General features: G+C 51.4%; 7 protein-coding genes across 7 annotated transcripts; 1 reads left to right on the top strand and 6 right to left on the bottom strand.

The window, feature by feature from the left end:
- On the bottom strand, positions 1-2,680 carry IAR55_006109 (5-methyltetrahydropteroyltriglutamate-homocysteine S-methyltransferase; the record flags this gene model as incomplete). Its single annotated transcript, XM_066949196.1, has 6 exons — positions 1-753; positions 813-1,998; positions 2,072-2,138; positions 2,195-2,301; positions 2,362-2,480; positions 2,621-2,680. The coding sequence occupies 6 exons, from the start codon at positions 2,678-2,680 to the stop codon at positions 1-3; spliced, it is 2,292 nt and encodes a 763-aa protein (XP_066800204.1).
- Positions 2,681-3,146: 466 nt separating this feature from the next.
- Positions 3,147-4,921, bottom strand: IAR55_006108 (uncharacterized protein; the record flags this gene model as incomplete). Its single annotated transcript, XM_066949195.1, has 2 exons — positions 3,147-3,871; positions 4,204-4,921. 2 exons carry the CDS (start codon positions 4,919-4,921, stop codon positions 3,147-3,149), a joined length of 1,443 nt encoding a protein of 480 aa, XP_066800203.1.
- Positions 4,922-6,005: 1,084 nt separating this feature from the next.
- IAR55_006107 (uncharacterized protein) lies at positions 6,006-8,966 on the bottom strand (the record flags this gene model as incomplete). Its single annotated transcript, XM_066949194.1, has 5 exons — positions 6,006-6,073; positions 6,143-6,187; positions 6,245-6,320; positions 6,376-6,579; positions 6,651-8,966. 5 exons carry the CDS (start codon positions 8,964-8,966, stop codon positions 6,006-6,008), a joined length of 2,709 nt encoding a protein of 902 aa, XP_066800202.1.
- A 3,909-nt stretch (positions 8,967-12,875) lies between these two features.
- On the top strand, positions 12,876-13,220 carry IAR55_006106 (uncharacterized protein; the record flags this gene model as incomplete). Its single annotated transcript, XM_066949193.1, has 2 exons — positions 12,876-12,954; positions 13,045-13,220. The coding sequence occupies 2 exons, from the start codon at positions 12,876-12,878 to the stop codon at positions 13,218-13,220; spliced, it is 255 nt and encodes an 84-aa protein (XP_066800201.1).
- A 509-nt stretch (positions 13,221-13,729) lies between these two features.
- On the bottom strand, positions 13,730-14,966 carry IAR55_006105 (uncharacterized protein; the record flags this gene model as incomplete). Its single annotated transcript, XM_066949192.1, has 2 exons — positions 13,730-14,870; positions 14,959-14,966. 2 exons carry the CDS (start codon positions 14,964-14,966, stop codon positions 13,730-13,732), a joined length of 1,149 nt encoding a protein of 382 aa, XP_066800200.1.
- A 193-nt stretch (positions 14,967-15,159) lies between these two features.
- Positions 15,160-18,568, bottom strand: IAR55_006104 (uncharacterized protein; the record flags this gene model as incomplete). The annotated part of the gene is made up of 11 exons (XM_066949191.1): positions 15,160-15,295; positions 15,360-15,544; positions 15,608-15,869; positions 15,922-16,072; positions 16,126-16,968; positions 17,033-17,187; positions 17,245-17,346; positions 17,511-17,728; positions 17,846-17,962; positions 18,075-18,179; positions 18,413-18,568. 11 exons carry the CDS (start codon positions 18,566-18,568, stop codon positions 15,160-15,162), a joined length of 2,430 nt encoding a protein of 809 aa, XP_066800199.1.
- Positions 18,569-19,088: 520 nt separating this feature from the next.
- On the bottom strand, positions 19,089-23,021 carry IAR55_006103 (uncharacterized protein; the record flags this gene model as incomplete). The annotated part of the gene is made up of 4 exons (XM_066949190.1): positions 19,089-20,956; positions 21,006-21,649; positions 21,708-21,882; positions 21,941-23,021. 4 exons carry the CDS (start codon positions 23,019-23,021, stop codon positions 19,089-19,091), a joined length of 3,768 nt encoding a protein of 1,255 aa, XP_066800198.1.
- Positions 23,022-25,693: the final 2,672 nt, after the last annotated feature.

Raw genomic sequence — 25,693 nt, 5'->3', positions numbered from 1 at the left:
TTAAGCGTAGGTCTCTCGGGCCCATCGAGCAGCCTCGACCAAGTTGGAGAGGGACTCTTCGGTCTCCTTCCAGCCTCGAGTCTTGAGACCACAGTCGGGGTTGACGATCAAAAGATCAGCGGGTAGGACCTTGGCCATGGCGGCAATTCGATCCTTGATCTCTTGAGCGGAGGGAACTCGAGGAGAGTGGATGTCGTAAACACCGGGTCCGATCTCGTTGGAGTAACCGTAAGACTTGAAAACGTCAAGGAGCTTGAGGTCAGCCTTGGAGGCCTCGATGGAGATGACATCGGCATCCAATCGCTGGATGGAGGGGAAGATGTCTCCGAAGTCGGAGTAACAGAAGTGGGAGTGGACCTGGATGTCGTCCTCGACACCGGAAGTAGAGAGTCGGAAAGAGTCAACAGCCCAGGTGAGGTAGTTGTCCCAGTCGGCTTTTCGGAGGGGAAGACCCTCTCGGATAGCAGGCTCGTCGACCTGAATAGCCTTAATACCGGCGTTGGCGAGGTCGACGACCTCGTCTCGGAGAGCAAGAGCAAGCTGCTTGGACTGAACCTCCTTGCTGATATCGGCACGGGGGAAAGACCAGTTGAGGATGGTAACGGGACCAGTCAACATACCCTTCATGGGCTTCTGGGTCAAGCTTTGAGCGTAGGCGGACCACCTGACAGTCATGGGGGAAGGTCGAGAAACGTCAGAGACAACGATAGGAGGTCGAACGTATCGGGAACCGTAAGATTGAACCCAACCAAGCTGTAAGACAAGATAAGTCAGTTCAACCTTCGATCATGTAAGAATAGACAAAAACGAACCTGAGTGAAGATGAAACCGTTGAGTTGCTCTCCGAAGTACTGAACCATGTCGTTTCGCTCGGGCTCTCCGTGGACGAGCAGGTCGAGACCAGTCTTCTCCTGGAACTCGACAACGGACTGGACCTCCTTCTCCATGGCCTTCTCGTACTCCTCCTGGGTGATCTCACCCTTACCAAACTTGGCACGGGCGACACGGATCTCCTTGGTCTGGGGGAAAGAACCGATAGTGGTGGTGGGGAACTTGGGGAGGTTGAGGTGCTTCTTCTGGGCCTCTCGTCGGGCGGCGAAGGGGGACTTTCGCTTGAGCTGCTCCTCGGTGATACCGGCAACTCGGTCTCGGACAGCGGAGTCGGAGGTTCGCTCGAACTCTCGTCGGGCAGCAATGTCCTTGGTGTTCTGCTCGAAGAGCTCAGACTCCTTGCCGTTGAGGGCACCAGCGAGAGCGGCAACCTCCTCACACTTCTCAGTGGCGAAAGAGAGCCAGCTCAATTGCTGAGGAGTGAGCTTGGTCTCGACCTTGATGGAGATAGGGGTGTGCAGGAGAGAAGAAGAAGAGGAGACGGTGACACGGTCGGCACCGAGCTCAGCGATAGCCTTCTCAGCGAGGTCCTTGGAGGCCTTGAGGTCGTTCTTCCAGATGTTTCGGCCAGAAACGACACCGAGCTCGAGGTGAAGCTTGGTGGGCTTGATGGCAGCAACGACCTCGTCGAGCTGCTTGGGCTCTCGGTCCAAGTCGAGGTGGAGACCGTAAACGGGGAGGTCCTTGAGGAACTCGATAGACTTGCCAACACGGCCGTAGGCGGTGGTGATGGTGATCTTGGGGGCAACGGGGGCGAGAGCCTCGTAAACCTTCTTGAAAAGGTCACCCTGGGTCTCGGCCTTGTCGACAACGAGGATGGGCTCATCGATCTGGACTTCCTCAACACCGGCAGCCTTGAGCTGCTTGAGGAGCTCAGAGTAGACGGGGATCAATTTGTCGAGGAGGTCAAGGGGCTGGAATTCGGCAGGGGCGTTGTTGGCCTTTCGGACGAGGGAGAGGTAGGTGATGGGACCGAAAAGGACGGGTCGGGTAGTGATACCGAGAGCCTTGGCCTCCTCGTACTCAGCGAGCTGCTGGTTTTGGTTGAGCTTGAACTCGGTGGAAGGAGAGTGGTCGACCTTGACGACGTGGTAGTTGGAGTCGAAGCTAAGAAGTAGGAAATTAGCACGGATGCCGATCGACTCAGGACAGAAGAGCAATGTAGAAAAAAAAAACTCACAACTTGCCCATCTCGGAAGCAACAACGTCGATACCCTTGGATCGGTCCTGTCGACCTCGACCCATGGCTACATTGCACAGTCAGCCTTGAGGCAACTGCTGATAACAGTTCTGAGCTACATACCGAAGTAGGTGTCCAAGGGGGTCAAGTTCTGGGCGACGTATCGCTCGGGGATGACGCCGAAGTTGAAAGAGTGGTCGAGAAGATGGTCGTAGAGGGTGAAGTCACCTCTGTAAGAGAATTGAAAGTCAGGACAGAACGAAGGGTGTATGCAGTCCAGAAATACTCACGAAGGGACGGTGTCGACACCGGCGTTCTTGATGGACTCCCATCGCTCCTTCCTGACGTTCTTAGCAACCTCTTGGAGTTGCTCGGCGGTAGATTTACCGGCCCAGTAAGACTCGACGGCCTGGGAGGTGAACAGCATGAATCAGCTCTGTTATCGTCACATCGCTTGGAAGATGGATCTCGATGGATGTGGATCGTGGAAGAAGCCAGAGAAAAAGTCGGACACGTTGATCGATCCGGAGCGGGACTTGGCAAACTCACCTTCTTGACGGATCGGTTGGTTCCGATACGGGGGTAACCAAGGACGGCGGACTTGACCATTTTGATTAAGTTGATGTTGACGTTGATCTTGTTTTTGAGAGGGGGAAAGGAGAAACGAGAAAGAGGCTGAGAGAAGAAGAAAAAGAGAAAGAGGATCGAGATGCAAAGTAAATGGTTCGATGACTTTGAGTGGGGAGGGGGCGAGGGGAAACCAAAAAAAACGGGCATTCAGGCGTGGAAAAGAAAAAAGTCGGACAGGGCGTTGTCAGGGAAAAATGTCACCGAGTCACGCCATTGTACGATGATGCGGGGGTCTGATGGTGATGTGGCATAAAGTCATGAACGTGTGCAGTACAAGTTGCTGGTGGCTGGCACATATGGATAGCAGCAGATGAGACGCCCAGGCAGAGGATCTCGATACGTACAATGTATCTGTGCTATGCGAGTATGGTTACTACATGCTATCTGTCCTACATGATCGACGATATAGGAATGTCACCTAATATTTCAGATGACTGCTACTTGCTCATTCCTTCGCCTTCTTATTCCCTTGCTCTTTACCTTCTTCTCGGGCTCTCTTTCTGGCCAGATACCTCTCTTTCGCTTCCAATCTCTTGCGCTCTGCCTCACCATCATCACCCTCTCTTCTCTTCCTGGCTTCTTCATCTTCCCTCCTCAGCCTTTCTTCCTCTTCTCTCTGCTTCTTCTCCGCCGCTTCTCTCATCTGGTCGGCCAATCTCTTCCGTTCTCTCTCCATCCTCTCCGCATGGCTCGCCGCCGTCCCCACAGCTCGTGATCTGTACGGTCCGTCGAGTGATTCTTTGTTCCTTTGAGAAGTGAGAAGAGAAGAAGGCAATTCGGGTTTGGGTTTCTTCATGATATTCAATCCGGCCTTGAGCAGAGACCGTTTGTCCACCACTTCGCCCTCATCGTTGATCTCAACCTCCTTTCCTGACATTTCGTCGATCCCCGTCGATCCGGCTTTCTGTGACGTTCGACCGTCCGCGACGTTACCACTGCCGGCTGCCTTTGCTTCTCTCGCAAGGAGCGGGTCGTATTCCTCTCGATCGTCGAAGTTGTCATTTCGAGCGGCCGTTGGTGGTTTGATGGCGAGCGATGGACCTTGGCCAGCTACTGACGAAGGACCAGATGTAGCAGCAACCGCTGCAGCGTGTTTCGCTTCGTCGGTGTCGAGCATGGACTTGTAGAAGGCAGTGAGACCGGGTCCTTTTTGTCCCTTCCGTATTGCCTCTACGGGGTGAGAAGGTGTCAGCGGTGTTATCTTGTACCAACTGTTTAGGTCTAATATCCGGATCCAATTGGGATTCTTTTAGAGAACGGAGTAAATAGACAGGGCATCATCCTCCCTATCATCCTCTGAAGCGTCCCGGAAGCGTCCCGGACCCCATGTCCGGACCCGAGCTCTGTGAGTTATCCCTTGGTTCTCTCAATCCCAAGCATGCGAATGGGCTGTCCAATCCATTACTCTGACTGGGTCCGCGCGCCCCTCCCAAGACTCTTTTGACCCTATCTCCGGCCAGCTGTCCAAACTCAAGGTTCCCAAAACGAAATACTCAATTCACCTTCTCTCTTCTTCTCTTCCTCTTCTGCTTTTCTCACCTCCTCCATCTGTTTCTTATAAGCTCCCGTGACGAATTTCTCCTTCCCCTCAAATTCCTCACCCTCATTCTCCCTCTCTCTCGCCAACATCTTCTCCTCCGCTCTCAGCTTATCCAACCGTCTCGTCTCTGCCGCCCTCAGGAAACTCTCTATATATTTAGGTTTTCTCTCTTCCGTCTCCCTCTTTTTGGCCTCTTCGGCATTCTGTTCGGCGAGTTTCATCGCGTCGTAATGATTGTCATAGTCGAATATCGATTGGTCGATCTTTCGCGCTTCTTCCTGTGCTTTGCGTTCGGATCGTGAGATCAGACCGGATGATCCGGGTGGTCCGGAAGGTCGTTTCAGAGATGAAGATGAAGATGATGGTCCGCCATGTAGAAGGTTGGGAGGTTTGAAAGAGCCTGGACCTCGATTGTCATTCTCGTCATCGTCTTCTTCAGAGAACAAGGCCGCAGCTCGGGGTGGTGGCGGTCTGGCAGTCGAGGTTGACTTTGATGATGATGATGATGATGATGGAGCTGCATTTGGTGCTTTGGCTTTGGCCATCAAGAGTTCAAGGTTCGATAACGGTTTGCCACCTCCACTGCTACCACTTCCATTGAGGCTTGTCGAGGTCGAAGCTCCCCCTTTAGCAGGAGGCGCGGCGAACGAGAAAGACAGCTTGGTCCCGTTAGACGACATTGTCAGAGATGATAGTTGGGTTCAAGCGGGGTCGAGGAGAGACGCAATGGAAGTGAAAATGGCAGAATCATCTGAAATCAGAGCATCCTCCTCGAGATTACATGACAAGCAGAATAGTTTACGTAATGACCTTGCTATCTGCCTAATAGAGAGTGGCGATCCCGCTTTTTCCTGTGCCTGTTTTTTGTGTCCCAGCAGAGAACCTGTTTTGCACGTCATACAACTTGGTCTATCACTTATCAGCAGCGCAATCTCTCTCTCTCTCTCTCTCTCTCATCTGTTCCCAGTGATCGTCCGCTCTTCTCTGACAGATCCTAAACTCAAGACACGAAGACCCGATCGTATCGATTCAAAACCTATATCTAAGTAGTGAATCAGCCGCACAACATGGGTTGGGCATGTAAGTCTCTCTTCAGGTCTTGCTGACCGCCAAGTCGTCTTTCCCGATATTGATGAATTGTCTGTATCGCAGACCACAGACGAATCCCCATCATCCCAAGGGTATGTCCCCTCTTAATCTCTATCCGAGCATTGACGTTCCCCCCCTTCCCTCGCCTTGTCTTCCACTCTCTTACCTCCTGGCAATGACATGACCGCAGTGGGATGAAACAGACTGACCTGTTTCATTCCTATCTTTTCAAGGTCCTCTACCTCAACATCAACGGTCAGCCATCTATCCTCTCTGCCACCCCATCCGGTCTTGCACTGACATCTGTGTTTTCAGGCAAACGATTGTCTTTCTCCTTCGGACACGGTCATCTCACCTACAACACCTGATCAAATCTGACTTTATTTGATAAGCATGTATACTGTAAGCCTCATCGATATCGCAGACCGATCCAAGCTGATCTCGTGATCCCAGGTCCCACAAGTCTTCTTAATACTGTAGCTCCCCCTCCTATCTCTTAGAACATACACGACATGTCATGACGGTTTCACGATACATTATCCATCTTGTCATCCCCTCGTGAAAGTGATTCAATACAACAGAAACTCGTCATTCGCTTCCCTTCCTAATCACTGAAGTGACTTGTCCTTTCGTAACTGCCGGCCCCCTGTATCCGTCACTCTATCTGTTTTACATCTATACGTCACTTCCGTCATTCGACGCTTGAGTCATGTATCCTTTCTTCAAGGGCGAGCTGATTTTGGCTATTCGACGAGAATGAGAGTGCTAATCAGCTGCCGGCCAGTCTGCTTACGTCGAATCTACAGACTTACGTGCATACATCATCGACTTTCGACGAGCTTGAGCCACATCCAAGACTGAAGATTCATGCGTCAGTCGCAAGCTCTGCCACAGCAAGATGCACCACCACTCACAAGCCTGTCTGAGCGAGTTGTTGCCAGTTGCAGCTTGAGATGCTGCCAAGCTTTTCGGTTCCATCGACTTTCTCCTCTACGAGGTGTCGTCGCATATCAGCGACTGTTCTCGAAGAAGGGTCACGACTCACCTTCTGAAACACATCTTCTTCCCCCACATTGACTGCAAAAGGTGTTTCTTCCATCCTTTTCCCCGCTTTCTTGCTCTCCATGACCCATTTGATCCCCACAATGAAAGGCTTAGGATCGTCCTGTCTTCTGAACCAGTTGAGAGTCGCTTGCTTGCCCGACTTGTATATTATATGGGTACATGATTCGGTCGGACGTGTGACGACCTGTCAGATAAGTAGTATTTCAGCATGTCGCTAACAGGACCTGAGGAAAGCGGTACAGAGAGATCACTCACCTTGGCTCCGAGACCTTTGAGGATATCGGTGAACACCTTGCCTGAATCAGTCCCTTCAGAGGTCCTAACGTCCACGAAAGCAACGACACCCTTCAGACACCTTCCTCCATTGGTTGAGCACAGCAAAGCTGCAATGCTCTGATCGGCCACGTGCTCCCCTTCATCTCCATCAGATGTGATATAAGAGTCGCCTGGGTTCACCGAGGTCCTAGGTCTATGTCCCGCTAATCTTGTCCCTCCTGCAGCTGTGGCGGAACTGGAAGTGGATGTTGCTAGATTACTCGGCTTCTCGTCCAAAGATCGATCGACCACCACAGGTGGAGGAGCGGAAAAGGTTACGGAGGGAGTCTTCCGCATCGGCTCGGAAATGGAGCTGGTCGCCGACTCCAGCTTCTTCGTTTTCAGTTTATTCAGTGCCTCACTCAACCCTGCTAACGATTTACTTGTATCGTTCGAAAGCCCTTCCCTCCTAGACGTACTGAGACTTAATCGAGCACGAGGCACAGGAGCGGACACTGATCGTGGTTGAACAGTGCTCGGTGAGTCGGTCTCGACATCATCGGTAGGAGTGGGGTTAGATATCGCCCGAGGAGGGAGGACAGGATTTGAAACCATTCTCTGCGTTGGTCGAGCAAGGGGCCCCGAACCCAGAGAGGATGGGTAGGAGGGTTTTCGCTTGACGGGGGATGTCGATGTCGCGGTGGGTAGAGGAGCTGCCGTACTGGACGATGTGAACATTGAGGGTCGGGTTGAAGGTCGACGCTCTGGTAAGGAACCAAGTCCAGTTGGTGGCTTCTTAGACGAGAGTACTGGCCGCTCGGCCGAGGTGGAAGAAGCGAGTCCAGCAGATGGTCTGGTGCTTCTTGGGATTCGACTGGGAGGACCCATCGTCGCCAATGATCGGGAGGACGAGCTCTTGCGGAGAATAGGGGGAGCGGGAGCAGGCTCATGCCTTGACAGAGACAATGCCGCTCCAGAATGAGCTGACACATTTCCGTTCGGCGCTTCCGCGCGCACGCTTGTTGCAAGCTCCATGACCACATCCTCTGGGTTAACTGCTTCATCCGCCTGTCTCGTGCCGATGTTTGCCGGTGCCTCCTCTGTATGTACCGTGGCGTTCGTAGGTACGCCTGTTGTGCTTTCTGGCGGGAAATCCTCCACGTTCATCTCAATTTTCGGGACACTATGACTTTGCAAGAAAGACGCCAGTGTCGGTTGACTCTCCCTTGCAGATCTGGAGGCCGCAGCAACTCGACTACCTAACGGCGAAGGAGCAGTGACTCGCACTTTGGGTGTACTTTGTACCGTAGTCGGTGGGGGAGCGACAGGTGTAGTAGAGATTGTCGGACCGCCGAGACGGGACAGTCCAGCAAAGACTTTTCTGGGGGAAGGAGCGATTTGAGGTGTCGTCGTCAAAGGAGCTAGTAGACTAGCAGGATTGTTACTGCTGGTTTGAGAAGTGCCCTCATGTGGATGAGGAACGGTACGAGCGGGAGTAGCTAAGATGGAAGGGGCGGCTGCAGGTCGACTAGGAGAGCCGATAAGTGACGACACTGTGCCTGCTGCATTTGGCGTTTTGCGTAGTGAGAGCGGCATCATCGATGAGGATCCATCAGCAGCAATATGGGGTCCATCTTCTGCAGACGACCGTGATCGTTGAGGTGTGGACATAGACGATGCTGCAAGTCTTTCTCTCATTCTAGGAGGGGTGGGCGGCCTCGCAATGAGGGATGCAGGCGGTGAGTCTGTTGGACTAGTATTGTCGCCATTGCGGAGACCTTGTCGAAGAATTTCTCGAGCAGGTGTAGGAGGAGGAAGGGTCACAGTGTGATGCACGACTCGTGTGGACGTAGATGAAGGTGTCGTATTCGTTGACTTTTGGGCGATTGGTTTGAATGATTCTAGGGACGAGGTAGGTGTGATTGACCGTTGATTGTTTTCCACTCTTGGTCCAAGATGGCCCCGTGTCCTGCCATTCATGTCCTTTGATTCCACCTTCAACATCTTCACTCTCCCATCCATCTCGTCCCCTCCATGGAGACCCTTCCTCTTCCCATTCAGATGCAGTCCTTTCTTCTCCTCCAAAATGTTCATCGTAGCTTCCCTCAACGGTCCGCGACTTCTTAGACTCTTCGTCAACAAGCTTTGCTGAGTACTGTTATTATTGCTGTTTTCGTCTTGGATCGCCGCAAGACGGGCCATAGACCGAGTCTGAGGAAGATCCGAATTGAAGACAGAGCTTGTTTGTGCGTGCGATCTGATCGATTTGAGTGACGGTTGTTGCTGTAGATGTCGACGACGACGGGGCGGGGTCATGGTCTGTGGGTCCACCGCGATGGACTAGGTCGATCGATGATCAGTCACCGTGTTCTGTATCGAAATCCATGTAGCCCATCGAAGCAGGAACGACAGGCAAGATTGTCACTCACTGGCCATGAACTCACTGGAAAGTCAAGAAAATCAGGCGCGTTGTTTGGTCGTTATCGTCGTGAAGCTCATGAATCGCAGCATCAAGAGACGATAGTTCGACTTTGCAGATCCAGTAGATTAGCTCAAGGTGGGACGGGGTGGATGGACACAGCAGTCGTTGTGTGAGCAACGAAGCTATCGAACTTGGGTCTATGATGAGGAGCAAGATGGAGTGACTTGGAAACCAAACAATAGTCGATCAACAAACGGTATTTGGCTGTTTGTGTTCACCAGATGGTTCATTCAGGTGGGAATGTGGCACCTTTCCGTGTATTGTGGCATTTCCCCGAAAACTGGCCGACATTATTGTAATCCTTTCGACTGATGAACAATGTACATTCCACCGCGCATGCAATGAACGAGAACGACAGTGTCATAGTATTGCGTCTGGACTACGAATTTGTCACGATCACCCTGGCGAATTGCAGACGGCTGATTGTCAGACTTATCCCTTGTGCAGCTTAGTCCCAGTCGTGTGTAGATGTGTCGATTGTTGGTACGTTTTTTGGACACTGGTAGCAGGGTTCCACATGCCTGCTATCTCTGCTCCCAGCCCTTCCATGAGGAGTGCGATCTTCTCCCACTGTGACACTGTCTCCTGGGCGACCCATACACCGGGCATAAATTATTAGTGACATGTTTCATGCCGTCACTGCATACCGTACGAAGAATCATCGTGAAAGGGTGACACAAAATTCGGACAGGTCGCGTTCGTGAACATGGACGAATCAATCCTTTCAGATCTATGTTGGAAGGGATAGGTCGATGACTACACCACTGGCATTCTGCCACCAGGTGAGAGGCGAGAAGCTGCTAGTCCCCTCGCCACTGGCAAAACGACTGAACTTAACTCATTAGGCCACTCCAAGTCTTTTTCTCACTTCGCCAGTTTCAACCTGAACAACATCCCACCACCGCTTTCTACATACTTTTGGAGCCTTACACGTGGTGTCCTCATACATCCCGCTTTTACCCAATCATGAGCTTTGTTTCCACCTTTGCATGCATACCACCATCGGGGAAAGATACTTCGACGACAGATGATCGCTCATCTCTCCTAGCACAATCGACGAACAAAGCGAAGAAATCTTCGACCGGAGTGAGAGGAGCGAGCAATCCCGTGAAACGAGTAACGATCGACCCGGAGTGAGTCAAGCCATTACGAATAGGTTGGGCATGCTGACGATTCGACAGGCACAAACAGTCGGTGTCAAATATTCCCAAGGGAGTTTTGCAGAGAAGAAAAGATAGTGTCAAAAACTGGACTGCGGTCCGCAGCTCTGACAGTCAGTAAGTTGACAAAGAGTGTTTTGCTGTCGGATTCCTCCAAAATCCCTTTCGCGTACTGCTGCTGATCATTCTGGGCATTGGCACTTTCTCGTTGTACCCCAAGCGCCAGCACTGGGAGTTCCAAGACTTACCTCCCATCAGAGGCCAGTACCAGGCATCTTACTTGGCACCAGCCGTCTACAGGGGAGGGCACATATTCCAGTGGTTTGCGAGGAGGGCAAGGAGACTCTGGGTGAAGCTGTTGGCCTCCAAACTGTCTCATTGGCGATCCCGCCGACGATCGAGGGACTGTACTTCTACACATGGACGGGCATACAATTCCATCCAATGAAAGACTTAGGAGCATGTATGACGAAGAGACGTTTTGAGAAGGGATCTTCTGCTGCAATGAATGAGACGAAGCGATGGATGATTTAAAAAGAAGCAAGAGAGAGGAGAAGGACGCGTGGTCTACAGTACAACTAAGTTCAGTACGTCCTTACGATACTGTCACAGCCATATTGTCAGATGCATGTCCGATCTGAGCCTTCTTCCGTGATATGCTCAACGATAGTTATGATTGACTGGTTATTCATTCGGTTCGTAGGATGCAGACTACTGTACCACCTTGGGGCCCGTTTTTATCTTTGGGAGTCTGGCCTACATCGTTATCATTGGCGACACACCTTGGCTGACCTCCCTCAGGCCCAGAGCTATTCTATCCAGGTGGCGAATTGATGCGGGTGGCACTACTGTCCTCGCCGCCCGTGTTCATACTGAGTATCTTTCTGGTTCGATTACAAGGGATAAGTAAGTTACTGCGGGGAGCGCTCTCCTTTCTGGCATGTGCCCCTACAGACGGACCGGACGCACACAGGGAAGAATCGCGCACTGACAATAACTATTTGTACGTTCGCCGGACGTTATATGCTATCACAGAGGAAAATGAATATCCCTTATCTGGTTGAGGTCCTGACATCAGTCAGGCCTGATACCGGTGTCATCTTCCACCCTTTCAACACCGCCTCCGTGCGAGGTCAAACTCATGCCCGCGACACATTTTCAGTGGGTGCCGGTGTCTACCTTCTTTCGAGCAGTGTACCGATCTCATACAAAATGTGCCTGTCTTTACATAAAGGCTCGCGATCGCGATCGCATTGCGTCCAACAACTCCAGGATATCCTCGACAACCAATCGACCCTTCTCCCTCGCCCATTTCACAACCAGTCTCTCGAAGATCCCCATCACGTTTTCATTATGGCTAGCAACCATTCCAGCGGTAACGTTTCCCAAGGCTCCTCCCAACCCTCGTCTCGTGGAGCTGCCAGGACTGCTCAGGCCCCGACTGCGTCTGACAACCAATCTCATCATCGAAGGTAAATGGACCAGGTTCACGTCACTTGAAGATCAACCTCTGAATTGTGAAGACTTCCCCCTTTCCCTTGATTGTCAGTGAAAATCACTGGCTCGAACTGATGTTTGGGTCGTCACTACAGTTCTGGAAACCACGTCGCGTCAAACTACAGTCTCGACATTGGCGCTTCTCGGACTGAGAGGAGCTCAAATGCACGATCTATGAATCCGTTTAATCGTCTCGATGTATGGAGACGCAAAAACTCGACGTCCGCTCCTTCCTGTCCGCCAGAGTATTATGGGTATGAGGGGGATGGTCTCGACACGAGCCTTTCGGCTCCTCCCATGAATTATGACCAGTACCGTAGGTACCGATGATGAGAGTATTTATCCCTTGTTCCTCTTTGGGCGTAGTGGATATGGAGGTATAATCGCCGTCCGTTGCCGATGCATACGCAGGATACTGCTGTGCAATTTGATCGGCACAAACCACAAGAATATTGTAGGCCGTTTGCATGGCATTAGCGTTTCTGACTCCGGAAAAAGCAGATAAATGTCTGTTCGAATATCATCGACTTGCCCACAGCGAATGCAATCGCTGAAACGCACCTCTTATAGACAGACTGTCATTCTTAGAACAGCCATCCGACTGTGCTGCAATACTGCAGTACCGAGGGATCGACCCATGCAGACGTATGCACAGGCGACAAGCAGAAGAGACCTTGTCAGAGACTACCTTGCATCGTTTCATCGCCGAACGCGTCTCACTATGAATTCGAGGAACAAAGATCGTCAAAGGACGATCCAGAGTACAGTATTGGCACAGTCTCGTGAAACCTTTCTCGAAATCCCTCTCTCGCAGTGATAGAAAGGAGCTGTCAATCCTTAGCGTATATTGCGTTTTCTTCCCCTTATGCGGTATGCACCAAATGGCTCCCGACCGCAGCATAAGAATAAGTTAGTTCTCTGTGTTGCCCAAGTCAGCGCGCCCCATCATTCGCAATTGCCGTCCAGACCCCCAAGATTCCGAGCTTTCTGCCCACTATAGACCACTCACTAACTGAACTAAATCGATTTCCACCAGCATGTCGACTACACCTTCAAAAGGAGGTTCATCTGCGCCCAGCCGCAACAATGGTCGACCTCGCTGGTATCATCGTCTTCCTAATTTACACCAGTCCGATATCTCTCATTCAAATGAACGATCAGGCAAGTGAGTGCACATTGGCATCGGGCATACCTTATCGACTGCCCGTTTGTGCTATTGTTCCAAAACTGACATGTCCATGTTGGTCGACACCAGTGCCTCATGGCGCACTCACAACCACCATCAGAGTGCTTCACCGTCAAGTGCATATGATGACGGCCGATCCCAGCCAATCGGCCCAGATGGCCAATCTACGGCTGGAAGGTCCAAACCTTCAATCTTCTCTCGACTTCGATCTCGAAAGAAGGGTGGAGAGCGAAAAGACCACCTGATTCCCAGTGATGGCTCAGGTGAGAACAGAGATGCGAGCAAAGACCAGTCGTACTCTGCATCGACAAACTCCGAAGCTGGAGCATCGCAGGTAGGAGAAGAAAGTGTAGCTGAGAGGCCATCATCTCGTGTTGACCAGAGATACGAGGGCAACGATTGGCCTAGCTATAAACCGAGCACTTTCATTAGTGGTCAAGGGAGTATCCCATCACCATTGGATTGGGAAGCGGGGACAAACTGATCTCCCGCCAATGCTTGGTGAGGGTTCTTCACTAGCTATTTTGTTTTGGCGCTCGCCCTTATAAAACACACTCGTCAAAGAGATGAAGTTTCTCCTCAGAACGGTAGGATTGTACAGCTGTCAGGAAGGGTATAGCATGCTGGATACTGAAAATAGTGGTGTCTTAGATATTGGTCTCATCAGCGATCCACGTCCTTAATGGGACCAACCTAGTATTGACTCACAGACCGTCTCTTGACCAACTTCACTTGAGCGCAATGTCCCACTCCTCTAAGCGGTCCCACCCACTGTTCTCAAGGCTTCCATCATCCCCTCCGGGTTCGGCTTCTCCGCAACGGCATCTACCTTGACTTTCCCTTCTTCTTCCAGATACCTTCTCGTCGTTTCTCCAATCGCGAACACCTTCCATCCTTCCCATCTCATTCCCAATGCACTCGGTCCATCTTCCACCACCTCGGTCTCCGTTTTTCCTTGCACATGTTCGACGTCCACCCCCGAATTTGAAGCCTCCGACCCTAATCTCAATAGAGGCAACACTATTGCTGCAGAGCTAGGTGACCAGAAGCCTAGCCATCCTCCTTTTCTATCCCCCTCAAGCTCATTCTGAACTTCTTCCAGATTGTCTCCCACGTCATTTCTCCCTTCAGTCCTGTACACTCTCACTTCTTCTACATCCCTCCCTTGTTCTCTCAATATCCTCGGTAAGTCTTCCAAGGTCTTATCACCACACAAGAACAAGTACGGCTTATACCCTTCCTTCTCTGGTCCCCGAGGCGGTGTCCTTACTATCAATTCTGCCAAGGCCGTAGCCGATTTGAATGTCTGCGACTGGGATACTGGCGTGGGTTTATATTCGATCGGAATGTTTGTCGATTCGAGATAATCTGTTGATGAAGTACCGACAGAGAAGAGTCGCAGTGAATTCCATCCGATCGATTTCCCATCGTCACTCTGCTGCTCTTTCTCTTTGCCTTTGTTGGTATGCCTTTGCCTTTGTAAAGAGGACGGTAGGGACAGAAACGTTTCGACACCTTTGACCCATCCTTCCATCCCCCTCTTACTGGTGACTATCGCACCTTCCCATTTCTCAATACCATCGCGCAATATATCAAGCACGATACTGGACTCGTAGGTCTCTTGTAGTACTGGGACAAAGTGGGCTGAGAAGCCGGCTGGCGTGAGAGCAAGAGCGTATGGGTCAGAGGAAGAGGGTGTTGCTGATGGAGTCTTGAATAAGATGACGGGGCTGAGTGTCGGAGTGAACGTAGGATCCGGAGGTTGAGGCATGGTCCGTCGCGAAGAAGGTGCTCGGAAGACCCTAGGTACAGTGAAAGGTATGCGTTGTGAAGGAGCAATGGAATTAGCAGGCTGTAATTGGATTCGACTTGTTTCGAACACACCTCCACCTTTCCTTCAAAGTGCTGCTAAATTAAGTACAGTCGACTTCAATCGACACATATGACACTCCAATGACCTCGAGATACGTGCATATTACTGACCTATACATCGTACAATATGATTATGATATATGCTCAACAATGCTAAGGACAAATTGAGAAAGTGATTTAGGTATACCCCTTCCTAATAATGAACATACAGAAAATCCGTCCATGCTGTCCCTCAAGTCACCTCTCTCCGGGAAAACCATATCCTCTCGCATAACCCTTCCGACAAATTGAAATTCCCACCCATCCAGGCCCTCATCGTATGGGTCTCGACATCAGCTCCCTTTCGCGTTCCGTAGCGGCTCTTGTATTGGCAGACACTGGGACTTGTCCCGGCTTTGTCGTTCGACTCGAGCTCGACGCGTGCGTCTTGATCTTTGCAAGAACGTCTCTACACACCACGCCGTGTCGAATCAGTAATGATTCTTCGAAAGATCGCGAATGCACAAACTTACCTCGCGTAATTCAGCTTGTGAACCACATCCTCAAGCCGTCTCCTCTCCCTCGAAGGCACACTTTCCTCCGCTGGCCGCAATATCGCCGCCAGACTCCAGGTCCAGAGCACGGAATCCTTGTCGATCAACGTTACAATCAATCCTTCCTGCGATAAGACTAACTTGGTGTGATCCAAGAAGCTGAACTGTGAGAGCCGAAAGTTTCAGTCCGAGTTTCTGAGGAGCCACTTAAAATGACAGACACTCACCTGTAGCACGTCGTTACTCAATCGAAATAAGGTTACATGTTTCATCCGGAAGAATCTGACAACGAATACCATGCCCGTTGTCAGATGCTCATCACAGTATGTCCATGGATAGTCGCGTAACAACTTCTCCCTCATGAACTGCTGGAAATGTTTCAAAAGGATGACCTTATTGGAGAGGTCGGATGGGTATCGTTCTATCGAATGATTGCGTCTGACGGTTTGAGCACGATCCCCTTCGGCTGGTCGGATATCGTCAAAGTACCTGTTGCAGCCGTGAGCATGTTTGATAGAGTGGAAGAGCTGAAAGCACTCACTGCAAGTTAGGGGCGTACACCAAAGTTTCTGAGTCGTTGAAGTGTGCTCCCATTGTCCCATCTGTCAATGCAAAACCCATCCCATATTTGTTACAGTAATCGACCCAGGAAGTGATGAAGACCTTCGGTGCTGGAGGTCTGTCCTTTATTTCTGGAAAGCTGTTTCAGCGCGCGCTATTTCTGTAGACAAGGTCCACTACTCACGAGGTGTCCAGAAACCAGCTTCAGTCTGTGCCATTTCTAACGCATACGCCAAAGTCTGTCCAAAAGTCTCAAACAGGTTGCTCTTGAAGTTCTTCGTCTTCCCCGATTCGAGCGTGTGAACTCTCGGGGCGGCCGTAGGTGCTCGAGGCAATGTTGTTGCTGACGATAGCGGAGCAGCTTTCCTCGGTGAGGCTGAAGCTCGGTCTACAACGTGATTTTGTTGATGGTGATAGTGTCTTTCTCCCGCCATTTGTGAAACGATCCTAGCCTTCTGAGTGGCAAGTTCCCTTTCTCGAACGGCACGATCTTGTTCTCTTGGAACTTCTCTTGCTTCATCGACTAGGTCCTCTTCTTCAGATTCCTCACCAAGCCGTTCCATAGCGGGATGTCGACGACCTGACGATGGACCAGCTCCTCCGTTTTCCTTTCCAGTGACTGTCCTTCGAGCAGGACTGAGCGTACTCGCCGCCCCCGCCGCGGACAGTTTGCGTAACAAAGAAGGCTCTTTGATGGCAGCTGAAGCCTGAACAAGAGGTTGACGAGCGGAGTTGAGTAAAGCGGATATGGGGCTGTCGGGTTGAACAGCGTTCTTGAAATCTCTCTCCTGTTGCATGATAGACGGGCCCAGCGCAGTACGTGGGCGGAGGGGTTCGGTACTGATGGGTACGTGGCTGCCAATCTTGGCTCGGCGACAAAGCGTCTGATAGTTCCGTCTGCTTTGGGATAGGGAGACGTTACGGAAGTCGGGAGCGAAATCGTTCGCGGATGCTGGGATGTAAGCAGGGAAGGGTCCATCAAGGAACCATCTGTGAGACAGAATCGCTTCAAGAGTGGGTCGTTTCTCTGTAGACGCCAGGCATTAATCTCCTTCAGCTTCTGAATCCTGATGGTTAATGCTAAAACGTACCGGGATCAGTATTCAGTATTGACATTATGAGTTCCTGAGCAGACGTAGAGATCTCCTTGTCTTGAGGAAACTCGTATCTGTTCTCCCGTATCCGCTTGTAGATAGCCTTCACGTCTTTGGTTTGGAATGGTGGTCTACCGATCAGAAGGGTGTACCTATGGTACAGCGATCAGCCCGTGGCAGAGTGAGATGATTCTACTCATCAGGCTTACATGATGACTCCTACAGACCAAATGTCGACTTCGAAACTGTGACCATTGGCGGTGTCAAATAACACCTCGGGGGCGATATAGTTCGGCGTCCCACAGATAGTCCTGAGATCGGTCAGCTAGATTGTCCTTGAGATAGAGACTGAAGTCCTCTTGTGCAAGCAAGAATACCACACCGGTACTTCTCCTCCGTCGGATTCTTCCCCCCGTAACATTCCTTGACTCATGCTGTCTGATCTGTATTTCGAACGGCGGAACAGCAGACTCACTTCTTCCTGTCTCCCGGCTTTTCTATCAATGCTGCCAGGCCCAAATCTCCAACCTTGACGTCCATGTTCGCGTCCAGGAACAGATTACCAAGCTTCAAATCTCGATGGATCACGTTTGTCTGGTGCATATATTGACATGCGGCGATCAGCTGCACGAGGTAGTACCGCGCTTCGGGTTCCGTGTATCTCTTTCGACGTTTGAGGAGGTCCATAAGACTCTGAGGGATGTGAATTCCTGCATCAGTTGACTATACACGGGGTGTGGTGGGGTATAGCACGGGGCAAGCATGATGCAGGTAAATACAGGAAGAAAAAGAGGGAAGACAGTGACTCACTCCATTCTCACATAACTCAAGCATCATGTAAACGTTTTCGTCATCCTCAAAACAATCCTCAAACCTCACGACATGAGGATGATTTAACATCTGATGCAGCTTTATTTCCGCCCATAACTATATAGATGAAGAACCAGGGACATGATTGCTAACAATCAGCTAGGATTGCTTATGAGGGATACAACGGGCAGGGAAGGGAATGACAACGAGTAGGGCAACTGAAACTTACCTTTGTCTTATTCTTCTTCGTCTTGATACTGGCTTTGGAGACTACTTTGACGGCTTTTCGAATCCCTTTTGGATCTTGTACTTCGAAGACTCGTGCGAAACCGCCCTGTGTAGTACGGTCAGCATGTAGATCAACCTTTTCGGACAAAACCTCTCTCTCTCTCTCTCCGCTTATCATTCAATGCTGTGCCCTGTCGTACCATCAAATAGACCCCTCTTTCAATATCGTTCGTCACATACAGCGAATCCTGCTTCGACTCTCTGCCCATTCCCACTCATTCCCACCAAACATATACGATCTCCAACAGATCAGACGATTAATCAGTGAGCACAACTCACCTCTCCCAGGAATCCGACCCTAGAGTAGTTCCATCCCCTCTCCTTGTCCCTTATTGTCAAAGGCGGACTGGGAGGTACTACCTTCTCCGGTCTATGTTGCGTAGTCGCAGCGACCTGAGGGGCTGGTATCGCTGCAGCAGGCGGATGTTGGTTCATTCTTCCCTCTGAGATATCTCCTCGTCGATGGGTCCGATGACAGGTATACGTTGGACTCTTCTGCCTTTTTGTCCTGAGATTGAGGACCTGACTATGATTGTGACTAATGGCAAAGTGATCAGAGAAAGCAAGTGTCGAGAGAGTGATCCTGTACGGTGCTGTGATCCAGGTGCATGAACATTTGTGCAGAGAGAACACTTGTTGACAAACAAAAGTCACTCGCGTAATAACAGTCAGATCGGGATTATCCGGAGAAATAATTCAGTGTGGCACTTTTGTATCTTGTTACATGCATGTTTTGGCTACTGGTGAGATTTGTATGCAGATTCCCAAACGCAAGAAGGCGATCCTATGATATCGTTACAGCATCTTCACTTCCTTGTGAATGACGCCCTTCTCCCATGCAATCTAGATTACTGAATAACTTGTATGACATATTGTACACTTTTGGTTCGGCACACGCCTCAGCGAGACCAAAAGTCCTGCGCGCCGTTCCATCCTTCCTCCCTCCTCTCGCAGATCAATCCTTCCCCTTGGTCTTCAGCCCAGATAACATCTTGGCAAGCGTATGGATCTGTCCCTTCAGCTTGGGCTTGTTCGGTGACACACCGGGTAGCGTGGTAGAAGTCGTCGTCGTGGTGGATGACGACGACGAAGTAGTCGGAGCGGGTGCTGCTGATGATGAAGTGGGACCGAGTGTCGCAGTGATGGTGGAAGAGCTTTCAGCAGATGACATCGGCGGTCTGGCATAGGCCATTGTTGCATCAAACGGACTGTTGGCCTGAGTGTTGGTCGCAATCGATTGAGGAACAGCAGAACGAGTCTTGTCCCTCTCGTCACGCTCAGGGTGGCTGAGCAGCACTTGCTCCGTTGTCGAGTAGTTTCGGGAGGGCGACGCTTCCGTGATAGGAGGAGCAAGAGAGGTTCCCGGAGCAACGTTGTACCCAGCCGGTCGAAGTCTTGGTGGTCTGGGTATGAGGTTGCTGGGTTTTCCGAATGATCCCATTGGTCCCATACTATCCGCAAGAGCCGCAGCTGCGAGTGCCGCCTTCCTCGCTCTCGAAGAATCTTCACCGCGTTTCGGCGCTCCATGTGGTCTGCGCTCTCTTCCTCGCACTGTGTCTTCCGGCGTTGGGGAAGTCGGGGAGTCGGTGCCGGTCCTGATTGGTCTTCTCCAATCCTCGTCCTCTGCACCTCCACTTGAACTAGTAGCACTTGATACCGGGCCGAAGCTTGATAGCGCACTGCTGATCGAACTGGTTGTAGTCGTCTGACGGAAAGCTGGTTTCGATGAGATGACGTTCTTCGCAGTGCCATGTTGAAGTTTGGCAGGAGCCGAAAGGTTGAAGCTGTTGTTTGAGTCCCGCTCCGCGACTCGTCGAGCAAGAGCTGCCAGCTCTGGGTTGCCCTGTGACGACTTCATTAGGTCTTTCCACTTCGATTTCTTCTCGGCGGCAAGTTGAGCGGGGGTGGTGCCAAGTGGAGGGAAATCTTCAATGCGACTGGTGTCGAATTCGGGCGTCTTCCTGAATTTGGATATTTCTCGCGCAAGATCCTGCGAAGCGGCTGCCATCTCAGCCAGCATCGCATCACGCTGTTCTTGAGAGAGCTGGTCTCCAGAAGCAGCAGCGGCAGCAGCGGCTTGGGCGGCTTTGCCCTTTCGAACGCCCCTCTTCCTTCGCTTATGTGTCGACAACGATCGTGAATCCTGATCTGCTCGGTCCTTAGCATCATCATCATCGGGAGCGACAGAATCTGTGCCTTGAGCGTCTGGGGATGGGAATTCGCTTGCATTGACAGGCGTCGGTTGTTCGTCCACTGTGGTAGCAGATTTCATCTCGTCGTGCGCCAAGGGCGGAGTCGGTAAGGTTGATTCAGGTCCAGTTTCTTGTTCGTCCTGCTCAATGAGCTGCGAAGGCGGGGGAAGACCGGACAGAGTCGGTGCAGAGGAAGTGAGAGCCGAAGACGACACCTTGCTGACCCCCTTTTGCACAGGTTCGACAGGTGACTTGACGAAGACTCCCTTATCGATGGGAGCTTTGTGAGTCTCCAATCGCGAGAGCTTGAGGGCATGAAGAGCCTTTCGTCCACCGATCATCTCAGGAAGAGACTTGATCCACCTTCCGAACTCCCGTGCAGAGATCCGAGCCTCCACATCGATACACAAAACATGGTCGGCAAGGTACGAAGCCACTTCTCGACCGATACCATTGAACTTGGAAAGAAGGAATCCGACCGGGTCCATGAGGAAGTTGTCGAAATTTGGGTCACCATAAGTAGGATCCTTCCATGGATTGCGATGAAACAGCATGTTGATCAAGACGATCCCTAGGGACCAGACGTCGGCAGGAGCAGGGAGGTATGTGGGCCCGAGATTGTTACGGCACTCTGCAACAGATCAGATCAGACCACGTCTCTCTTCGGAGATGTGACTCACCGTAAGACATATAAGGCTTGCTGCCGCACTCTACATCTCCGCTTTCCTCCTCAGTGGTCGCAAGACCGAAGTCTGTCAACTTGACCACGACCTTCCTCTTCGCTTGCGGTCCGAAGTCCAAGGGGCGCCCTTCCTCTGCATCTTCTCCATACTCGCCATCCGCCGCTGCTTCAAGTTCTATTGAATCGCAGCAGATAAAGTTTTCTGGTTTGATATCTCGGTGACTCACTCCCGCGTCATGACACACTGCGACAGCCTCGCACATTTGACTGAACATGGACGCGATGAGACGTAATCTTCGCTGACTGAGGAGTGTTCCAGCTGAAAATGCCGACAGGAGGCTTGGAGTAGGAGGAGTTTGAGAACCCATAGGGTTGTGAGTGTGATGATGACCGTTGTGATGAGCGAACAAGAGAGACGCTGGGGACGCGCCGTACTGAGAATGATGAGGCAGGGTGTTGCCGGGCGAGCTGGAGAAAGACGATGACATGTGGCTGAGATTTGAAAACATCTGTGATGAGGAGAAGGGAATCGATGAAGACGGTAATTTGGACGAAGATAAGACGCCGCTTGAAGGGTCCTCCGGTAACGGTGTATGCGAAGCTTGGGGTGATGCGTCTCGAGACTTCTCCAACCAGTAAAAACTAGAATACAATCAGCGACATGTAACATGACTGCGTCCAGAAGCGGAGCGGTACTTACAGATCTTCGCCCGGACACAACTCGAGCATGAGAAACAGCCATTTCTTGGTTTGTAATGTCTGATGAAGAGTGACGATGTTCTGATGGATAGGAAGGGAAAGATGGATATGAGCCTCGAAGAGTTGGGTCTCGATCTGTTCTTCCTCGAGATCCTGCTTGCTCAGACATTTCAAAGCTGCGATGTACGATCATCAGCTGGAATGTCACCTCACATGCGAGCAAAGATCGCTTACCAAACTCTCTATGACGTCCTCCACGCTCTCTGACCAGATACACCACCGCATAACTTCCTGTTCCTAATCTTCGCACCACCTCGTACCTCTTCTTTTCCGACCGCCCGTCTCCCCGGGTGACCTTGGTTGCCTCGCTTCCACCTCGGCGCAACGGCATCCCGACCTCTTCCCCTCCAGCGTATGACTTTCCAATAGCGGGCATGACCACCTCGCCCTGGAATGTCAGACCTTCACCAATGATTGTGCCTTGTGTCAAAATGTCCTCTACTGATCTCGAGGCGTCTGACAGGCCGCTCCATGTCTGCTCCACGCCAGCATCGTCTTCTCCACCGATATCCATAGAATCATCCACTACGGCAACGTCGTCATCTCCTCCGTCTAGCAACATGCCTCCAGCTGGTTGCCAATCATCCAGTTCCTCTACACCAGGGGCCCAAGGCTCAGCCATCTGGACCACAATGTCCTTCTGAGCCTGTCCATTTTCGTCCGCTCGAGGAGCGACCGATGATTTACCAGGCGTTCCATGACCGGTCCGCGCTCCAGGTACTGGAGCGATGCTCCCTCTCGGTGTCCGTGACCGTGACCGAGAACTTAAACTGATAGAGACAATGGCTGCGGAATTCCGTCTAGATCTTGGAGGAAGCTCATGGTGGAAGCCGGCACGGGGGGATGCAGCCAAGGGACGAGGTGATCCTTCAGGGAAATGGAAGACCTGTTCGACCGGGGTGGTTAATTGAGGGGATAGGGAGGATAGCCTGCGATTGGCGTTGTTCAGAACAAGTTGAGGGTGGCTTCGAGGCGAGCTCGACGTCGCTTCTGGAACAGCTGGAAGGCCCTGGTGTGCAGGGACAGGACTGAAACCCATGACGATGCTTGTCCGTGAGCTTGAAGGTGGAGAGTCGGCGCCATCAAAATCCACAGCTTGAGCTGATGCGAAGCTCGGCAGACGAGAGGTCATCGACGCACGAGGCAGCCGGGGAGATGACGGTCCTGCGCCAACGCCACGTCGAGGTGAAGGGGAGGATGATGGACCGGGCAGAGATGTCGGTGTGGGTGAGATGATTGATGGTGATCCACTCATTGTGCTGACTCCAAAGTCAAAAGAGGTCGACGAGCAGGAAGGATGACGACGATGGAGACCCGAGCGGTGCACAGTCGGATTGATGGAAGCAAGAGCGGTGAAACGCCGTTCAGAGGTCCATTGGCCGTCGATGTAGAAACAGTTTGCCGTGGATGTTGGAATGCGTTGGTCTATAGCCCAGTCAGCCCATGTGACAATTCGCCCCCTCCTTGCTCGGAGGTGGAAGGATCACTTACTGAGCCTCCCGTGACCACTTGATCCTCCTACGCTAACGCACACAACCAACCTCTCATACACGCTCTGTTCTCAGTACTCCTGGTCCTTTCTTGGAATCCTCCTTTCACCCTGTGGAGCACGTCGCAGATCGTAGAGGGATGGCGCAATTTTGCAAGCGGTGGAGGTCGCAGCAAGTGAAGTCAAAAGGGTGCCGTATCGTGACGCCGATGCCGAAAGACGTTTGTTGAGTAGGTTGTACAAGTCTCCGATGGAAGGAGATGATGGTCAGAATCAAGATTGGCGGGATTCGATTGCAAGGTTGAGGTATGGAAAACAGGAGAGAATTCGGCAACGACGTTGTACAGTGTTGATTCGCTGCACAGCCAACGAGATGGTCTGAGAGATATAGGGCGCCGAAGGCGATTACAAAGTTCCAGAATCGAAGAGATGTATGTCGCTCTCTTTGGTCGCTACAAGAAGGTGGAGGGATTTCAGTCTTCACCGAGGTCCGCAATAACGGTTATCCAAAGGGGACCAGCTGCGGGATAGCGTGATTGTCACAACCTGGTATCCGAGAGAACGAGCGAGCGAAATTGACGCTGTGATCCACCCCGCCCCGTGTCCGTCCTTGACGGTCTTCCAGACCCTTGATATGGTGAATGGGGGACCCGAGGCGCCGCTGGATCCGATTGTCGGTGACAATGAACAGCAGTACAGCGAGTCTTTTTTCCTTACAAAAAAAAAAGCGTATTTCGTTGTTGTCGAGTCAGGCAGGATATAATCTCCGGCCGAAAAGTAAATTGGTGAATGGGGGAACACTGTTGTCACCCGAATCGCCGAGATGATCAATGGAGGATGTCGAGTTGTAGGAAAGGGAAGAGTCACCGTTCAGGAGAATGGCCGGAGTGAGGTGCGAGCAGGTATAGGTAAGGATGACGACTGGTAGTAGTAGTAGTAGTAGCAGTAATAGTAGTAGTAGTGACTGTAAGTTGACGAGATTGACCCAGGATATGACACACCCAGGATATTCAGATCGCTACAATCGGACGAAAGCGCCCGAAGGTCTCTCCCCAGGAAGGGGTGGTGATCACGTATTGTTTTGATACCGCTTATTCCAAAAGAATCTTACTCGATACGGAATAATAAGACTATTCCAACCTGCAGGCGACAGCAACAGCAGCACATGCTCGGTATCTCGACGGTCTCTACGGGATCACTTGGGACCGCAAGGTCTCTCCACTCCATCATGATGCGTGTGCACTAGCAGTCTAGCCCTTGGCCTTAGCTCTTTGACATGCTAAGAATAGGATGCAGATCTCCCTGGGCGAGGCAGAAGGATGCAAAGGGAGGTCACCCTGGATCTGCGGGGAAAGCAACAAAGTTCCCATACAGAAATGACACTCCGGACTCTCGGTTTCGAGCCGACCAACTCGTTTCACAATCAAGTTCACTGATACAGGACAAATAATGATCATGTGTCCGTGACTGAGAGCAACCATATGCTCCCATGGGACTAGAATAGCCACGGCGACTCCAACAGGAATGCATGTACACACGTGAGGCCTGTCACTACGACGTCGGATTAGAGGTGTACACATGCTTTCATCTCGTCGCCTAGATGCTAGCGATTGTCGTTGATGTATGCATGGAGCGATTGACCGGCCGCATCAAATTCGGATCCGTATCTGTCTGGTGCGCGTCATGACCCGTTCGAGTCAAGGCATTCCGAATCTCGCTTAACCTACCTATTAAGCATACTGGGGCACGCAGATAGTACCAGTAGTAGTATGCTTGGCATCAACTAGCGTTCGACCGACTTGGGTGCACCACAATGTGCATGTTCCGTCACCCCCACGAACGGCCGAATGCATTGACCCACATGCTTCAGATGACACGCATCCGGGATCAAGATATCAAACAGACTCGCTAGCAAAGACACCGCATTACAACATCCTCCATGCGTCCATCTTCCGTAATTTGGCAGCCGCAATAGGACTGATACAGTTGTGCCGCATAAAAGAGTTACCGGTCTATTCGTTCCTCTCGGCAGCACACTGCCAGAAAGTGCGTTTCAAGCTTCTGAAAGATCATGTCACTTCGATAGCGTTCTATTGAGCAAAGCCACGGGGACGCATGCGACGAGGAGCAAGTCTACTGACAAGGAGACTAGCAGTACACGGACTGATGTACTACATCCTGCAATCCGAAACCTTTGGTAGGTGCCCTGTCAAGAGATTGACACCCCATGTACGGGAGTCCAGACGGTCATTTTCGAACGACGACATATATGACTGATAGCAATGGCTAAGAGGTAACATGAACGTTGAGACCAGCTACTGTACTGCGTTCTTACAATGTTCTCGGTCTAACCATTAAGCTTGTTGTTCGACATCAGCCTCGGAAGAGACGTCACAATGCGTAGCTGTCTGTTCACTGCTGAGTGGCTTCCATGCACG

Source organism: Kwoniella newhampshirensis, chromosome 13 (genome assembly GCF_039105145.1).
Source record: "Kwoniella newhampshirensis strain CBS 13917 chromosome 13, whole genome shotgun sequence".
Classification (NCBI taxonomy): domain Eukaryota; kingdom Fungi; phylum Basidiomycota; class Tremellomycetes; order Tremellales; family Cryptococcaceae; genus Kwoniella; species Kwoniella newhampshirensis.
Note: the sequence above shows the minus strand (reverse complement) of the source record. Positions and strands in the feature narration are given on the sequence as shown.